This window comes from Lipophrys pholis (assembly GCF_963383615.2).
Source record: "Lipophrys pholis genome assembly, chromosome: 19".
Taxonomy (NCBI): domain Eukaryota; kingdom Metazoa; phylum Chordata; class Actinopteri; order Blenniiformes; family Blenniidae; genus Lipophrys; species Lipophrys pholis.
In genome coordinates, this window is record NC_137647.1 from 22075297 (window position 1) to 22090936 (window position 15640).

Here is a 15640-nt window from a genome sequence, read left to right on the forward strand (position 1 = left end):
CCAAGGTTTTGTGATTGCACTCATTTTTGTTGTGGTGTGAACTGGGCCTTAAAAAAAAAACATAATTAAATCACAAAAGTCAACCGAAGAACTCGCCACCTGTTTTATTTACAGGTTGGATCTAAATGGGAAAAAACATCCCCAGAGGAAACTTGTATTGTTTCTGTTTTCTTAGACACCTGAAGCTCTTTAGACTGGACAGTTCAAATTGAACTTTAATTGAATCGGTGTCAATATTTTGTTTACTCAAGCCAGAGGTCCAAAAACTTTCATATCATGAAAGGACTTGGTTTAGCATTAAAAAAAAAAACAACCACAATATTAAAATACTTTCTAGAGCAGACGTGGAAAAGTACCCAGTACCGTGTTGTAGAAACAGTCTTATAAAGCCGTCGTCCAGCTCCCACATGAAAGGTTCCTTGTTTCAACACGTCTCAGGGGCTCAAACTGCTTCTGAAGGTTTCCAGGAACCGGAAATGAACTTTGTTTAGAAGCAGTGAGATATTCTAATACAACGACGCGCCGAACTTCCTCCCAAACGTCCATTTCCTAAAAGTAAATCGTCTCTCGGCCTGAATGTGGAAGGCCGAGCAGCGTTAATCCAGCGTTAAGATGAGGCCTAATCCCAATCCAGGACTGAACTCAACAAAGTGTCACATTGACTGCATGAGGGACATTTAATGGAAACTTCATATTCAGAACAAGACTTCATTTCTCGTCCGAGGTTAATCGTGGACAGATTCTCGTTGTCGTCGCTGGTTTTCGATCTCAGGATCGTCACGTGATGTTTGAACGATTGTAAACGCAGGTGAAACATCAATTATTTCTTATCTAACGATGTCATACAGAGATCCCCCCAAAATAATCCATTATTAAGATTATGAACATTTTAGAACTTAGTGAATCTTCTATTCATGAAAGTTCTATTTGAATTTATTTTACCAGCAAGCAACCTGAAAGGACTCTTTTTAAAATACATAGTTGATAAAAAATTCAAAAAAAAGCTCCATTTGTGTCCAAACAGTTTCACTCTGGAGACCTGAGAGGAGATATTTCAGATTCACATGATTTTATTGTCATTCAGGCAAACTACACATAAACACAATTAAAAAAGTACCTGAGATAAAAGAAGTTATAAAGTGAGAATAAATAAGTTAAAACAGAATGAATCGGACGTTATTGCACGTATTTACATATTTAATCTCATTGTGTTTTTAACTGAGATGGAAAACAAGGAAACTACAAACAGAACTAATAAAATATGTTATTGATGAATTAAAGATGAAACCTGAGTGTCTGTGCCTCAATGTACTTTTTCAATTCATGTAAAAAGAGTAAATGAAATGGGATTATTGTTGTTTTAATTCAGTGACTGACGGACCTAACCACACTCTGGTAATCCCAACAATCGGAAAGTTTTTTTTTTTTTTTTTTTTTTTTATTTGCTGACGGATGAAATGAAGTACTTCAACAAAACGCCAACATGCAGTGATTTTCAATGGAGTAGAAGTTACGAGTCTATTTTCTCCACCTGAAAACAGAAAAGTGCTGATGCGACTTCAGAAAGATCAAAAAGGCTTGAAGGATCTGAGTCAGAGTGAAAACGGAGATCAGCAGCAAAACATTATGGAAATTTGCCAGAATGTGATTTCGGTAATAACCCCGCTAATGAAATCTGAATTCTTCTGAATCGTTCATCGGATCTAATTTGGTTTAGTTTTTTTTTTGTTTTTTTTGTTTTTTTTTAAAGATTTGCAAGTAAAAGATTGTAATTACCAGGAGAATCAGCTGGTGTTACCTGAGCAGGCGGGGGAAACGGCGTCAGTGTTTCATTTATATTCACAACCTGCCAGAAGAGCAGCCGGAATATTGAGTGTTCATTAAACGCATGTGGCACTTTGAAATAACAGCTTATTTTTATTTCTTCCACTAACTGCTGACTCCTGCAAATTCAAAACAAAAAAAATCTCCCAAAACTTTTTAGTTTAATCTTACTGCTTCAACTAAAATCAGCTGCATCACACACACACTGTGTTATATTCCTTCACCCCCCTCCCTACCCATCATTCCATTTCTGGTCCTCGGCATGCATGAGCTTTTCAGCAGCACTGACATCCCCTCACTTAAACTTAATTGAATTTGTCTGTGTTGCTAACGGCAGTCCAAATGCCACATTAATCCCGCCTGCAAAAGGTGATGAATGTCTTCATGCCTTGGCAGCCGAGTCCATGTTAGTTATTATGTTTCTAATTTGGTGGATACCACCTCACCCCACACTCCCTGGTAATGAAATAATTAGTCATTTTGATAATTAAAATCCCTGGTGGTGCCGCAGCTGCAGGCTGCGGGGAGAGCGGTGATCAGAAAAGAGACGAGAGGAACTCGGCGAAACGCCGGGCGGCGGTTCGTCAAAAGGCTGCGTCGGGGAGCTTTTCCATTGGCTCCCTGCGAGAGCAGCCGAAGGTGGGGGTCAGGGGTGCAGGACATTAATCCTCTCTCACTTATTGTGAACAGAACGTCTTCTTTTACTTTCGTTCATATTTAAATACACACACCGACTTTAGGAATATAACAATTTGTAAAAGCATCAGTGTCCAAAAAGTAATAACTCAGAATTACTGAGGACCTCTTTGGTGTCAAATAAAATGAAAAGGGCCGTCCAGAGGGTCCAACCCAAGATACGCTTTTACTGTGGTGTCCACTTTTTTCTTTTATTATTATTATTATTATTATTATTATTATTATTATTAGAATTATTATTATTGTTATTATTATTATTATTATTATTATTATTATTAGAATTATTATTATTATTAGAATTATTATTAGAATTATTGTTGTTGTTATTATTATTATTATTATTATTATTATTATTATTATTTATAATCTATTGTTTCTTGTTATTGTGCTGTATTACTGGACCAACTTCACATGTTTATTGAACCAGTTATTGCAACAAATGATTTAATGAATTAATTAAACAAATACAAAGTGAACATAAACGTAAAAAAAACGCTTTGCTCAACAAGAGTCAGTGAGATAAAACTAGATTAAGATAGTTTATGAGAAGACGACATCAAGTTGTGTGATGAAAAATGATTTAAAACACAAATCAGAAATGATTCATTAAGAATTGAATAAAAATGCATTTTAAGGAGAACGACACATTAAATGTGCACAAAGACAAAAATGAAAACACTTTGGGTCAGAGGATCAATTTGCCATTTCTAACAAAGTTTGCACTCACCTCTACATTTCAACATTAATGAGTGTTTAACTTGAATGCTTGGTGGCTTTTCTTCCATCACATCCTCGCCTGTGTCGTTCTACAGTTATTTACTCATTTAGAAAATACTGGGTGAAAAACACTGCACCGAAAACTAGGAAAGAAAATAAGAAAGAAAAAAGAAAACACTAAATTTGATTGGAAAAAGGTTTGATATTTTATATTGTGAGTCACAAAGATGTAGAATGAAAAATGTTCACAACTTAGAAAACAGATCCAATTAGTATGTGTACAAGCCAGTGTACAAATTATTCCAAAAAACACATTTATATCCTTCTGTTTACATGAAAACACAAGAAATTCCCGGGCGTTTTTGTACAAAACCAAGTTGGCAGAAACATATAGTAGTAGTAGTAGTAGTAGTAGTAGTATTATCATAGTTAATCAGGTACCAAACACATTTCACTGCAGGGGGGCGGGGACACGGGGAGACTAAGGTTGCGTCCCAATCGTCCCTCCTATCTCCTTTCGTATCTACTTTTCCTGAAACCCCCAGAAGTGTTTACGTGGCGGCCATGATTAGAACGTTCTAGTTCTCAATAAGCCGAGGAAAAGAGGCTCAATACTTCCTTTAGAACCTCCTTTAGCCGAGGAACCACTGATGCTTCTTTTACCAAAGGAGGCCAGACCATGCTGCCCCACAATTCCTTGCGACGACAATATTTAAAGGGACCCCCGGAAATTTGTAGTTTCTCCACCACTAACGTCACTAACCTTCGCCGCCGTGGGATTATTATTATGTCACCGAGTGAAAGTGTGGTCTGATTGTAAAAACATGATCGCCGCTCCCTGACACCTTTCCTGAACCCCGTGACCTCATCCAACGGGGTTAAAGAAAAGTGGATAGGAAAGGAGATAGGAGGGACTATTAGGAAGCAGCCAGGGACTGCCAGGTGGGGCGTTACAGTCTTCCCGTTCCCTCATAGCAACAGCTGTGCTATTTCCTGATTGGCTGGTTGGGCTGGACTGTTGACCAATAGGAAGGGTTCAAGTTTCTCTCTGCCACCGGCTCACACCACAGGATCAACTGTTCTACCGTCAATTCCTCCTCCAAACACTCAGCAACACATCAGGTTTATATTATTATTATCATAACTGTGGTTTTATTTGGCCGAACATTTAAAAAAACAACATTTAAAGCTTAAAATCTGCCTTTTGCAGCCAAGTTGAAACGGAGGCTGAGTGTGGCTGCCGCTTCCTGCAAACTAGCCATGTGACCTTTTATGCAAATCAATTGACCCAAGGGGATTAAAAATAGATAAGGATTAATGGAAATGCCATTTTTATTGAAAGCCAAATTGAAGAAGTGTTTTCGAGGCGTTTATCTAAATGTTTAAACTCGCTGCGTTAGGAGGGAACGTTCCTCAGCAGTCGTATTCTGAAGCTTTCCTGCGTCGAAGTTCCAGACTCAGTAGTTTTCTTCTGTTTCTGGACCCAAAGCAGGAGGTTGGTAAACTGACTCCCTGCACCGCCCAGTGGGCACAAAGCGGTACTACACGACTGACTGAGTTGCGGCTCGCTGGCTCTGTCATGTCATGAGAGCTACGCTCAGATATGAGACGCATCCAAGCGATTGATAGTATAATTGTCTGAAAGGAGTTTCTACTTCTCGCTGTCGACTCGTGTGAAACAGTCCAGATTGGACTGAGTTACGATTCCATCGCGACCCGGTGAGGATGCTGAGACTTGATCTCCGGTCTGAAGGCGGATGAGAAGCGGCTCCCGGGGCGGCGGCGTCCTCTCGGCTTCATTAGCAGACCAGTCGATGCCGGCGGATTCGTCTGGAGACGCGCAGATCAAACTTCTATTGATGTTCCCTTTCAACCGCGACCCGCAGAGACTCGCGCCAGCGCGGGTTTTTTTTAGGGTTTTTTTTTCTCAGACTCTCCTAAAGTCCACCGTTGCATCACCTCCATTTCAGCGCGAAGCGGCACCATCCATGCCCACGATCTCGGACTCACAGCCTCCGATTCACCATCCCCCTCTCCCTCCATGTTCTCCATCGTTTGTATTGACTGGATCTCTTCCACATAGCGGTTGGCATGCGCCCCCGGCATGAAGCGTCTCGCTGTGCTTGCTGCATGACGATTGCGCCGGTCATGGGTCTTTTCATCCCCCATGAGGTTTTTGCATCTGGAAAACGTAACGACGGTAACGTAACGCTGAACCTCCGGCCGCGTCTGGTGGAGGAGTCGGTGGAGCTAACGAGGCTTTATGTGTGTGTGTGTGTGTGTGTGTGTGTGTGTGTGTGTGTGTGTGTGTGTGTGTGTGTGTGTGTGTGTGTGTGTCTGTGTGTGTGTGTGTGTGTGTCTGTGTGTGTGTGTTTCCTTGTCTTCGTGTTGGTGTTTCTATGAATCCGTGTGTGTGTGTGTGTGTGTGTTTGCGTTCTGTCCTGGGTGGCCGTGTCGGCGTGCGTCTCCGTGTCCGTCCATGCATGTCCGTGTGTGTGTGTGTGTGTTTCAGAATGCATTCGCGCCACTGACAGATGCCAAAACTCGGAGCCATGCCGACGACGTGGGGCTGGTGCTGTCCTCTCTCCAGGCTAGTATATACCGGGGAGGCTACAGCCGCTTCGCACCCTATTAGCAACACCTCCGACCCGTACTCCAACCTTCCAGCGGGACAGAAAGAAAGTGTGTGTGTGCGCGAGTGTGTGAGCGAATGAGTTTTTGCGACAGAGAAGGGGGAAGAGACGTTACTGAGGCCTGGGTATTGCAATACATGCAGTTTGTGCATCATTTCAGCATCTCCTAAGAGAGAGGTACACAACAAAAGAAAGAAAAGAAAAAAAAAGGAAAAAAAAAAAAAAAAACTTAATTAAAAATAAAATAAAATAAAATGACAGCTGATATTTTTCATCTATACCTCAGATATTTTGTGCTGTGTATTTTGATATTGTGGGTTTTTAATTTCTAAAGATTTAAACATAGTTTATCAGCTGTAGAAGTTTTTTCCATGGTACTAATAGAGAGCTGCTAGAGTTACGATTAGGACACAAAGGAAATATTTATCAGATTCAAATTGTAAAGGCTTGTATAGAAATCCAACCCTGTAAGATAGGTCATAGTCACACTTTGGTTCTTTTTTATGTTTTGTAAGAGTGTTACGGTGACCATGCTCGTCAAGTGTTGTTGTTTTTTCCTCTCTCTGCTTCTTTTGGCGCTTCCTCTGTCAGTCGACGATAGATTTCCTTCTTTTTTTTGTTTGTTTTTGTTTTGTTTTTGTTTTTGTTTTGTTTTTCTTAATACTTGTTTTGGTTGGAGGGACGTGGAGAAGCTTTGGACTCGTGGAGACGCAGACTAGAGCCAGGCTCTGTCACAGAAGCTGAAAGCAGCATGAGAGCTCTTTTTCAGGCCGAAAGTTAAAAAAAATTAAAAAAAACAAAACAAAAAAAAACAACAACAAAAAAAACAACAACTTGTCTCTTGTTACGACGAGAACAAACCTTTTACATGTGACTACAACTCTGCTTCCACACGCTTGACTTTACCAAGCCAGTGTAGCCGTGTAGTGCGAGTACCAAAATAACTATTGAATTATTGTGAAAAGTCAAGGAATACTTAGCGACTTCCCCTCGGTCACTTCATTTGATGTCGTTGTTATTGTACGTGTTGAAAGAAAAATGTGAATCGTAGTCGAGTTTTGATTCAGTTACTTTCAGTCACACCAGGTAAATGTGGGCATTTACTTTTCTGCAAACATCTCAGGCTCTTCTGTTTCACCCCGGTGCTCCGGCATTCACTGGACAGCTGGGAGGTTTAGCATTCGCCGACGCTTCCGCCTCGCAGTCACTGTCAAGATAATCTCACTGGGAGAGCGGCTCATTGGTCGAATCGGTTCCCCTGGCACTTCTCACCACAGCTGCCATTAGCATTGGCATTAGCATGTGTCATGTCCAGATTATAGAGCATCTCCCTCCTCTGACATCAGATTATAGAGCATCATCCTCCCCTGACATCAGATTATAGAGCAGCTCCCTCCTCTGACATCAGATTATAGAGCACCCACCTCTTCTAACATCCAGATTATAGAGCATCTTCCTCTTCTAACATCCAGATTATAGGGCACCCTCCTCTTCTAACGTACAGATTATAGAGCATCTTCCTCCTCTGACATCCAGACTATAGAGCATCTTCCTCCTCTGACATCCAGATTATAAAGCATTTCCCTCTTTTAACATCCAGATCATAGAGCATCTTCCTCCTCTAACATCCAGATTATAGAGCATTTTCCTCTTCTAACATCCAGGTTATAGAGCATATTCCTCCTCTAACATCCAGATTATAGAGCATTTCCCTCTTCTAACATCCAGGTTATAGAGCATATTCCTCCTCTGACATCCAGATTATAAAGCATTTCCCTCTTCTAACATCCAGATTATAGAGCATCTTCACCCTCTAACATTCAGATTATAGAGCACCTCCCTCTCCTAACATCCAGATTATAGAGCAGCTTCCTCCTAACATCCAGATTATAGAGCATCTTCCTCCTAACATCCAGATTATAGTGCATCTTCCTCCCACTAACTGATGTAACTCAAGTAACGTCTCTACTTTTTCCAATAAGTAACTATTAACTGTAATCAAGTTGTAATTTTCACTAACTTGCAGAGTGAAACTGTTGAATTGACTTGTTAATCCAGTGAATCAGTTATGAACGAAGAAGCGAAGTGGACGTGTGATTTTTGCAGAAACGTACAATCCCAACGTGGTTCTGGACTGACTGGACGATACATTTGTGTAATTTTTTTTTTTTGATGCAGAGCAGCACAATGATGGAAACTGATGCACGCCACACGTCCGTCTCCAAGGATGCAATCCTCACCTCCGTCACTGAGCATATAAATACACCGTTTCATTTAGAGTAGGAGAAGAAAAAGTGTTCCACGGCTGAGAATAATTACAAATAATCCCAAGATAAACATCGACTAATTACAGGTCATTACTAGATGATGTCTCTGGTTGTTTTATCCCCCCCCCCCCCCCCCCCATCGTTGAATGCAATGCATTTTGGAAATAATGTTTTTTCTATTTATGATGACAGAAATATGACTTTTTCTTTTCTTTTCTTTCCTTCTTTTTTTTTTTTTCCTCTGTAATGATGGCATCTCTGCACTTTTGTAAATGATCTCGAGACTGCGAGGTAATTAATCTCTAAATGAACTAACGCTACAACAATTAGTGGCGACCGCAGCTGCTCGCAGCTTTCACAGGGGACACCGGCGGGCTTCTTTTCAAAGACAGAGAATGAAATGGGGGGGGGGGGGGGGGGGGGGGGAGGGGGGGGAGGGGGTCCACATGTTGTTCAGGCTGTACATTTACTGACTAAATTATGTGGTTATTACTTACATTACTACAAGCCAAAGGTTTCTGGTAGACATATCTGGCGTGTTTTTGTGTATAGTCAAGATTCTACATAGAAGTATGAGATTATGGTTCAAAAGAAAAAAAGAAAAAAAAAAGAAAAAATTTTAAAAAAGAATTGCCATGGCAACTAAAACTGTTTGACCATTTAATAGCTTCACACTCGAGCTGAGAAATGGAAAAGGATTAGAGCCCCGCTGACAAACCTTAACGTCGCGGGAGAGAGGGACGGAAACTGTTTCTGGGATCGGGCGCCAGGTTTGGTCCGAGGGTTCGTTGAATTCTTCCGCGTTTTTCATCGCCCGCAGCGTCACGTTGTGGGCGGAGTTTATTTTGAAAAAGTGTCCCGTTTTCAATCCGATTTCCTCGCGAGACATCAGGTTTAATTTCGGATTCCTTTGACAAGAAAAAAGATGTTTCTCATCTCCTCGTGCTTGTTGTTGAATATCCGCTAACCTCTGTTGTCGGACGGAGAAGCATAGTTTATGGTTTTAACTCGCGTTCAGGGACTTTTCTCTGTCACGGCTGGTTTAACGAAGGAAAACAATTATTGAAGCACTTTGGAATACTGAAAGAAAGAGTTTTTCTAAATTTCCCCCAAAACAAAAAAAACTTTACGTTTGAACAAAGTGGGCTTTTGGTTATTTACACGATTGTTGTCCTTTTTTCTTTTGTTTGTTTGTTTGTTGTTGTTGTTGTTGGCTAAGACTTAGTGGAGTCGGTAGAAACGTGGTGTTTACAAAACTGCTCCTGACGGCGGCTCCGTGGCTCTAATCCTCTTCCCCACTGACTTATGTAGATGTCTTTTATATAAACCTCCAATATATTCATTGGTATAATTGATGACTTTTATATTAAGGGACAGATTTAAAAAATATATATATCAGCGGCCGCAGGCGCTGGGTCTATTTTATGCTTTGGTTCAGTTTATTTTGCCTTTATTTTTTTTTGTTTTTTTTTTGTTGTTTTGATTTATTTTGATAGTTAAAATTGAAGGTGGGAGGGGTTAAGTATAGTAATCCAACAATGTATTATATTTGAACTGTGCAGTGAAGATGTTCTCTTATATGAAATACACAATGGTATAATGTTTTAGATTTAGAAGAGTAGATCAGTTGTTAGGGTGACCTATCTATTTTATTTTTATTTTTATTTTTTATTTTTAAATCAAATCATATTTGATTTTTTATCAAATCTTTTCGAATGACGTAATCACAGTGTACATACTCTCCATCGGCTGTTTCTCTTTGGTTTACTGGACCATTTTCAACACGCAAAACTTGTAATTTTCACATGAACTTGAGACATATCAGTGCTGTAATTGTAATTTTTATTGCCTTTTTGTTTTTGTTTTTGTTTGTTTTTTTTCCAATGAGTTCTGCTGTTTAAGATACTTTGTCCTTCCTGTCATTGCCATTCTTAACGAGACATGTTTTTCTGTTGTATTTTATAGAACTCAACCTTTAATCTTTGAAAATTAACTGTTTGAATATTACAATACTAAATAAATATGAGAACTAAATGATTTGTGAACAGGCTATTCTACGATGTAAATAGAGTTAATGGAATAAATCTGTAGTGTATTTGAAAAGCGCTACACGGGCGGCGGGAGACGGGCTGTGGCTGCACTGCAAGCCAGCCGGCAGGCCTCTCCCGGGCCACATTCTGTTTACAACTACTCCCAATTAGTGGTGTCGTTACATATCTCCCTTTTTTTTGTATTTATAACGAATTAGATAGGACAAACTCTCAGATGCATCACATTATGAAAAAAGGCAGCAGTAAGAGCTCGGGGGGGCTCGAACCTTTGTCTGTGTGCTGTGTGTGAGGACAGAACCTGGGCCTCCTCCTGTACGTCCTCACTATGCTGAATGTCTGGCTCCGCAACTACTTTATACAAGCTCTGCTTCCAGTAGGTGTTGTGGTTCAAAAACAAGGCTTCCTACCCCATCATTGTATGTGCATGTACTATGGTTCTTCCACTAATCAATAACCATCAATAAAGTTTTGTTTTCTCAACTTCCTCGTCATTGTTTGTTTTTTTTGTTTTTTTTTATCATTTAAAATGTGGTAAGTACTGACTAGTGTTGTTCATACTAATGTCAATGATAGTGTTTAAGGGCAAACCACTAGTGATGGCCAAATGAAGCTTCATGAACCACTTTCTTTATTTTCTGAAGCCACCAGATGGCGCTGTCTGTTGAACAAGTGTTTGAAAGCACATTGCTTTGTTAAGTCCTTCAGCCTCTATCCTCAAAAGCAAGAGCGCCATCTTGTGGAGTGGGGAAAATAAAGAAAGTGGTTCATGAAGCTTCATGAACCACTTTGTTTATTTTCTGAAGCCACTAGATGGTGCTATCTGTTGAACAAATGTTCGAAAACACATTGCTTTGCTAAGTCCTTCAGCCTCTATCTTCAAAAGCAAGACCGCCATCTTGTGGAGTGGGGAAAAAAGAAAGTGGTTCATGAAGCTTCATGAACCACTTTTTTAAATTTTCTGAAGCCACTAGATGGCGCTGTCTGTTGAACAAACGTTCTAAAACACATTGCTTTGCCAAGCCCTTCAGCCTCTATCTTCAAAACCAAGAGAGCCATCTTGTGGAGTCGGAGAATAAAGAAAGTGGTTCATGAAGCTTCATGAAGCTCCGTTTGGCCATCACTACAAACCACAGAGGTGTGCACTGGTTCTGGCAGATTTATTCACATTTGGTGCATTAGTGAGTATTAACCTAGGCCGCGTGATGAGGCCCACTGGAGGCACGTATTTATTGTAGCCTGGAAAGCAATTTCTAAACTTTAACATTTGATTGGCTTTGCAGTGATGAAAATCATAGCAGTGGCCATCGTTTCGATATATGTCATTATGTCAGAGGTGACAGTTCACAGTTTGGCACCGCTGTAGTGACGACAGCCTTGTTAGCTATGTAATAACGACCCAAAATGTTCTAAAATATAATGTAATAAAACCCGAAATGTAATAAATGGTTGATAATGTAATAAGATTCAACAAGAATTTGAATGTGATCTTAATGTGTTTAATGCTTATACATTATTTTGTACTGATGATTGGAGAAATAGATTATAAAGAACAGATAACTATTAATGACTTGGGAAACAGCAATAAATGCGATAAACTGTAAATAGATATACGTATAAACAAACAGTCCAAATGTTTCGAGGTTATTCTTTCAGCGTTATTCAAATAGAAGCAGTTCAAGTGTAAAGCATGAATCATTGACTCACTTTATGGTGTAATAACGTTATTACCTGCCCCTTACTGTAATATTAAATGTTTTTAAGTTTTGGGGCTTTGTTACATTATTGACCAGTTATTACATTTTGGGTTTTATTCCATTATATTGGGGTTGTTGTTACACATCGGGCTCTAACAAGCCTTTCTGTTACAAAGTTCTAAGTTGAACATCTATAATTTGCACTAATCAACCCCGACATATTGGTACTCTCACTTTATCGACACAATTTAGTTTATTTATTTCATTGGAAAAATTATATAGTCAAAAAAACTATCCAATACGACACAGAACAAAAGTTTTCAAATTCTGAAATGAAAGGGGAGCAACAAGAAGATGAACTTATATACTCTGCCACTTTAGCAGTTCCATTGAAAATGAAAAGCAAACAGTAAATATTAAATATTAAATAAAGAAGAATGACGACAGTCCGAGCAACCTAGAGCCACTCTCACTTATGTCGGAGTTATACGTCTAAAAAAACATCACTTTGATTTTCTGATGTCATTTTGTTTTATTCTGATAATAACCCTGATTCTAATTGCTGTTTTAAATCTAGTGTGAGTTTGAAAATGTTTTGTGACCTTGTTTAGATTATTCCAGAAGTGGACTCAATTCTACCAATATGCAGCGTTCCAGTACGCTGGTGCTCCTAAAGGTGTTTGGATTTGATTGAAAATAAACAGAATTGTATGTCATTCATCTGGAATAAATCTGTCAAACTGATCCAAGACAGGCAAATTTTAGAATTCAGAGCTTTAAAATGTCTCTATGTGGATTGTGTACTAGTGGTACTGTAGTACTCCACTACAGTTTAAATACTCATACAGCACTGAGTTCACTTGGTGACTTGCTTCTGCAGTTCGGGGCTGGAGTTTGTTCAGGTGAGTGTTTGATTCCACCAACTTCATGCTCCACCTCCACCTCCATCTCCATCTCTATCTCCACCTCCATCTCTATCTCCACCTCCACCTCTATCCCCATCTCCACCTCCATCCCTATCTCTATCTCCATCTCTATCTCCATCTCCACCTCCATCCCTATCTCTATCTCCATCTCTATCTCTATCTCTACCTCCACCTCCATCTCTATCTCCACCTCCACCTCTATCTCCACCTCCACCTCTATCTCCATCTCCACCTCCATCTCTATCTCCATCTCCACCTCCATCCCTATCTCTCTCTCTATCTCTACCTCCACCTCCATCTCTATCTCCACCTCCATCTCTATCTCCACCTCCATCCCTATCTCTCTCTCTATCTCTACCTCCACCTCCATCTCTATCTCCACCTCCATCTCCATCTCCACCTCCATCCCTATCTCTCTCTCTATCTCTACCTCCACCTCCATCTCTATCTCCACCTCCATCTCTATCTCCACCTCTATCTCCATCCTCCACCTCCATCTCTATCTCCATCTCCACCTCCATCCCTATCTCTATCTCCATCTCTATCTCTATCTCTACCTCCACCTCCATCTCTATCTCCACCTCCATCTCTATCTCCATCTCCACCTCCATCCCTATCTCTATCTCCATCTCTATCTCTATCTCTACCTCCACCTCCATCTCTATCTCCACCTCCACCTCTATCTCCATCTCCACCTCCATCTCCACCCTCCATCCCTATCTCTATCTCTACCTCCATCTCCATCTCCACCTCCACCTCCACCTCCACCTCCATCTCTATCTTGTTTTTGTGGACAAGACGAAGGCCCACATGGCATTGTGTGGGTTGGCCACTAGGGGGCGTCTCTGATCTTTGGAGACACTGTCCTTTCTTCACCATCGTCTGCATGTGAAAGACACAGGTGGCTCCGGGGGGGGGGGGGGGGGGGCTTGGGTGTCCTGCAGCCTCCCCGAGGATAGCCAAAGCAAGTGGTTTATTTTGATATTTTTTTTATGTGTGAAGATTATAATCTGTTACGTGGTTAATTAATAAATACACCAATAAAACGTATTATTATTTTAACTAAAAATAAGTGTGATGTGATTCGGCCAATCGCTGCAGCGCATGCATTAACCTTTGAACTAACAACTTCCTGTTATCACGAGCACATTTTTCCTGGTGACTGTGTAACTGAATAATAGTAATGAAACATGGAGCGCTTTTTGAAAAAAAATAAATGAAAAAGACAAAATCCCTGAGCCGTCGCTCTGAACCACAACAACCATCGTATCATTTTACTACGAGGTCTCATGGTGAGTGATGATTACTGCCTGTCTGACTCCTGCTTATCTCTATGTAGTATTTACTAATATGTCATTAGATCCATTGAGCCAAGTATTTTTCTTCCAGTGGAGGTTTTGCTGACTGGCAGCAGGAGTTAGTGTCTTCGTCCTCAATGAAGACTTGCTGTGTGTCTGTTGCGGCTCCATCGGTGACATTCTTCTGTTAAAGTTTCCATTCAGTGGTGACGTTGAAGTGGCCGGCTTGTCAAACTTCCATCTTTATCACTTTGGCTAAATGTCTTGTCATATTGTCGTGGTTACAGTAGAAAATAAAGTAGAGATCCCCAAACTCCCCGGAACCGTCACGGAAAGATCGAGCTCCCCCAGAGCACCAGCAGAAAAAAAATATCTGGCGCCGCCACCGGTGAAAGAGTTCCGTTTCAGGGAGGACGGTGGAGGATTCCGTGGATGCAGGTGGAGCCGAGCTGTGTGTTGACCAGTCGGTCTACATCCACCCTCACCTGCGCTCATCAACTTTGATTTATCACCAAAAAGGATGAGAGTGACTTTAGCCCCGTTTCCACAGTGCCCCTTGGTACCGGTACCGGTGCCGGTCAGGTGGGGGTTGACTATCCGTAACCAGACCCGTATCAGTGCTGCGTTTCCATTACACGGGGAACGGTTTGAAATGTAGGCGGGGTTATGAACGGTTGCGTAATCATGCAGGATGTGACGCCATAACGGGAGGACATTTTCAAAAAAATTTCCTGATTGTAAATGGCTGCTTGCTGGGAGAACAGGTCGTCACGGACCAATGAGCAGACGGCAGTGTTGAAGCTCCTCCCCCTCATATCCGGCACATTGTGCCTGGTACCCCAAGTGGAGGGGTAGCGAGAAATGGTTCCCAATGGTACCGGTTGGTAACGGTTCTGAGTCAGTGGAAACGCACAACAAACGGTTCCGACCTGACCCGTACCGGCACCAAGGGGCACTGTTGTAACGGGGCTTTAGTGGACCGTCAACACCCAAACGCACGTCCACCGGCAAACTTAAAAAAAGAAACGTCTATTGAAGACGGCGTCAGCCAGAACAGGAAGTCTAACGCTTGAGAGAAGTGCAGGGATCCGAGCGTAGAGGGAAGACGGGAAGAAGAAGAAGCAAACAGACTGAGAGCTGGGAGGATGAAGCGACTGGAAACATCTGGAGGGGAGCGTGCCGGCACAGACGTGAACTCAAACAACATATTAATACACAACACGCAACAGGCCGACTCCAGAGAATAAGAGTTCAAAGAGTTTAGTCAGGATCTGTGTGAAGATGCAGGCGAAGGCGTCCGAGAGGAAAACCCAGACGTACAAACGGAGTCTTCACACCAGAAGGTCAGGAGGAACGCTGGGGGACAAGAAGACGGGATGTCAGGACACGAGATGATCCGGCACTGACATGGCTCAATACACCGGGGAGACACAGGTGAAACACATCGACTCAGTCAGACACACAGAGGGACGGCAAACAGGAAGAAGAGACGCCGAGAAGACAGGTGAGACAAAATAAAACAGGAAGCGGAGAC

At 41.4% G+C, this 15640-nt stretch overlaps 1 protein-coding gene across 12 annotated transcripts in view; it reads left to right on the forward strand.

Moving 5' to 3' along the window:
• The window catches only part of rbfox1 (RNA binding fox-1 homolog 1), a 397214-nt gene extending 391158 nt beyond the window's left edge, over positions 1-6056 (forward strand). For 8 of the 12 annotated variants that reach the window (XM_080488009.1, XM_080488010.1, XM_080488003.1 and 5 more), the window contains one exon: positions 5750-6053. In XM_080488009.1, coding sequence (XP_080344135.1) covers positions 5750-5872 — 123 coding nt within the window. In that variant the 3' untranslated portion in view covers positions 5873-6053. Of the gene's footprint in view, positions 1-5749 lie in introns of all 12 variants that reach the window. The other 4 variants (XM_080488007.1, XM_080488002.1, XM_080488008.1 and 1 more) reach the window with 1 other exon arrangement.
• The last annotated feature ends 9584 nt before the right edge of the window (positions 6057-15640 follow it).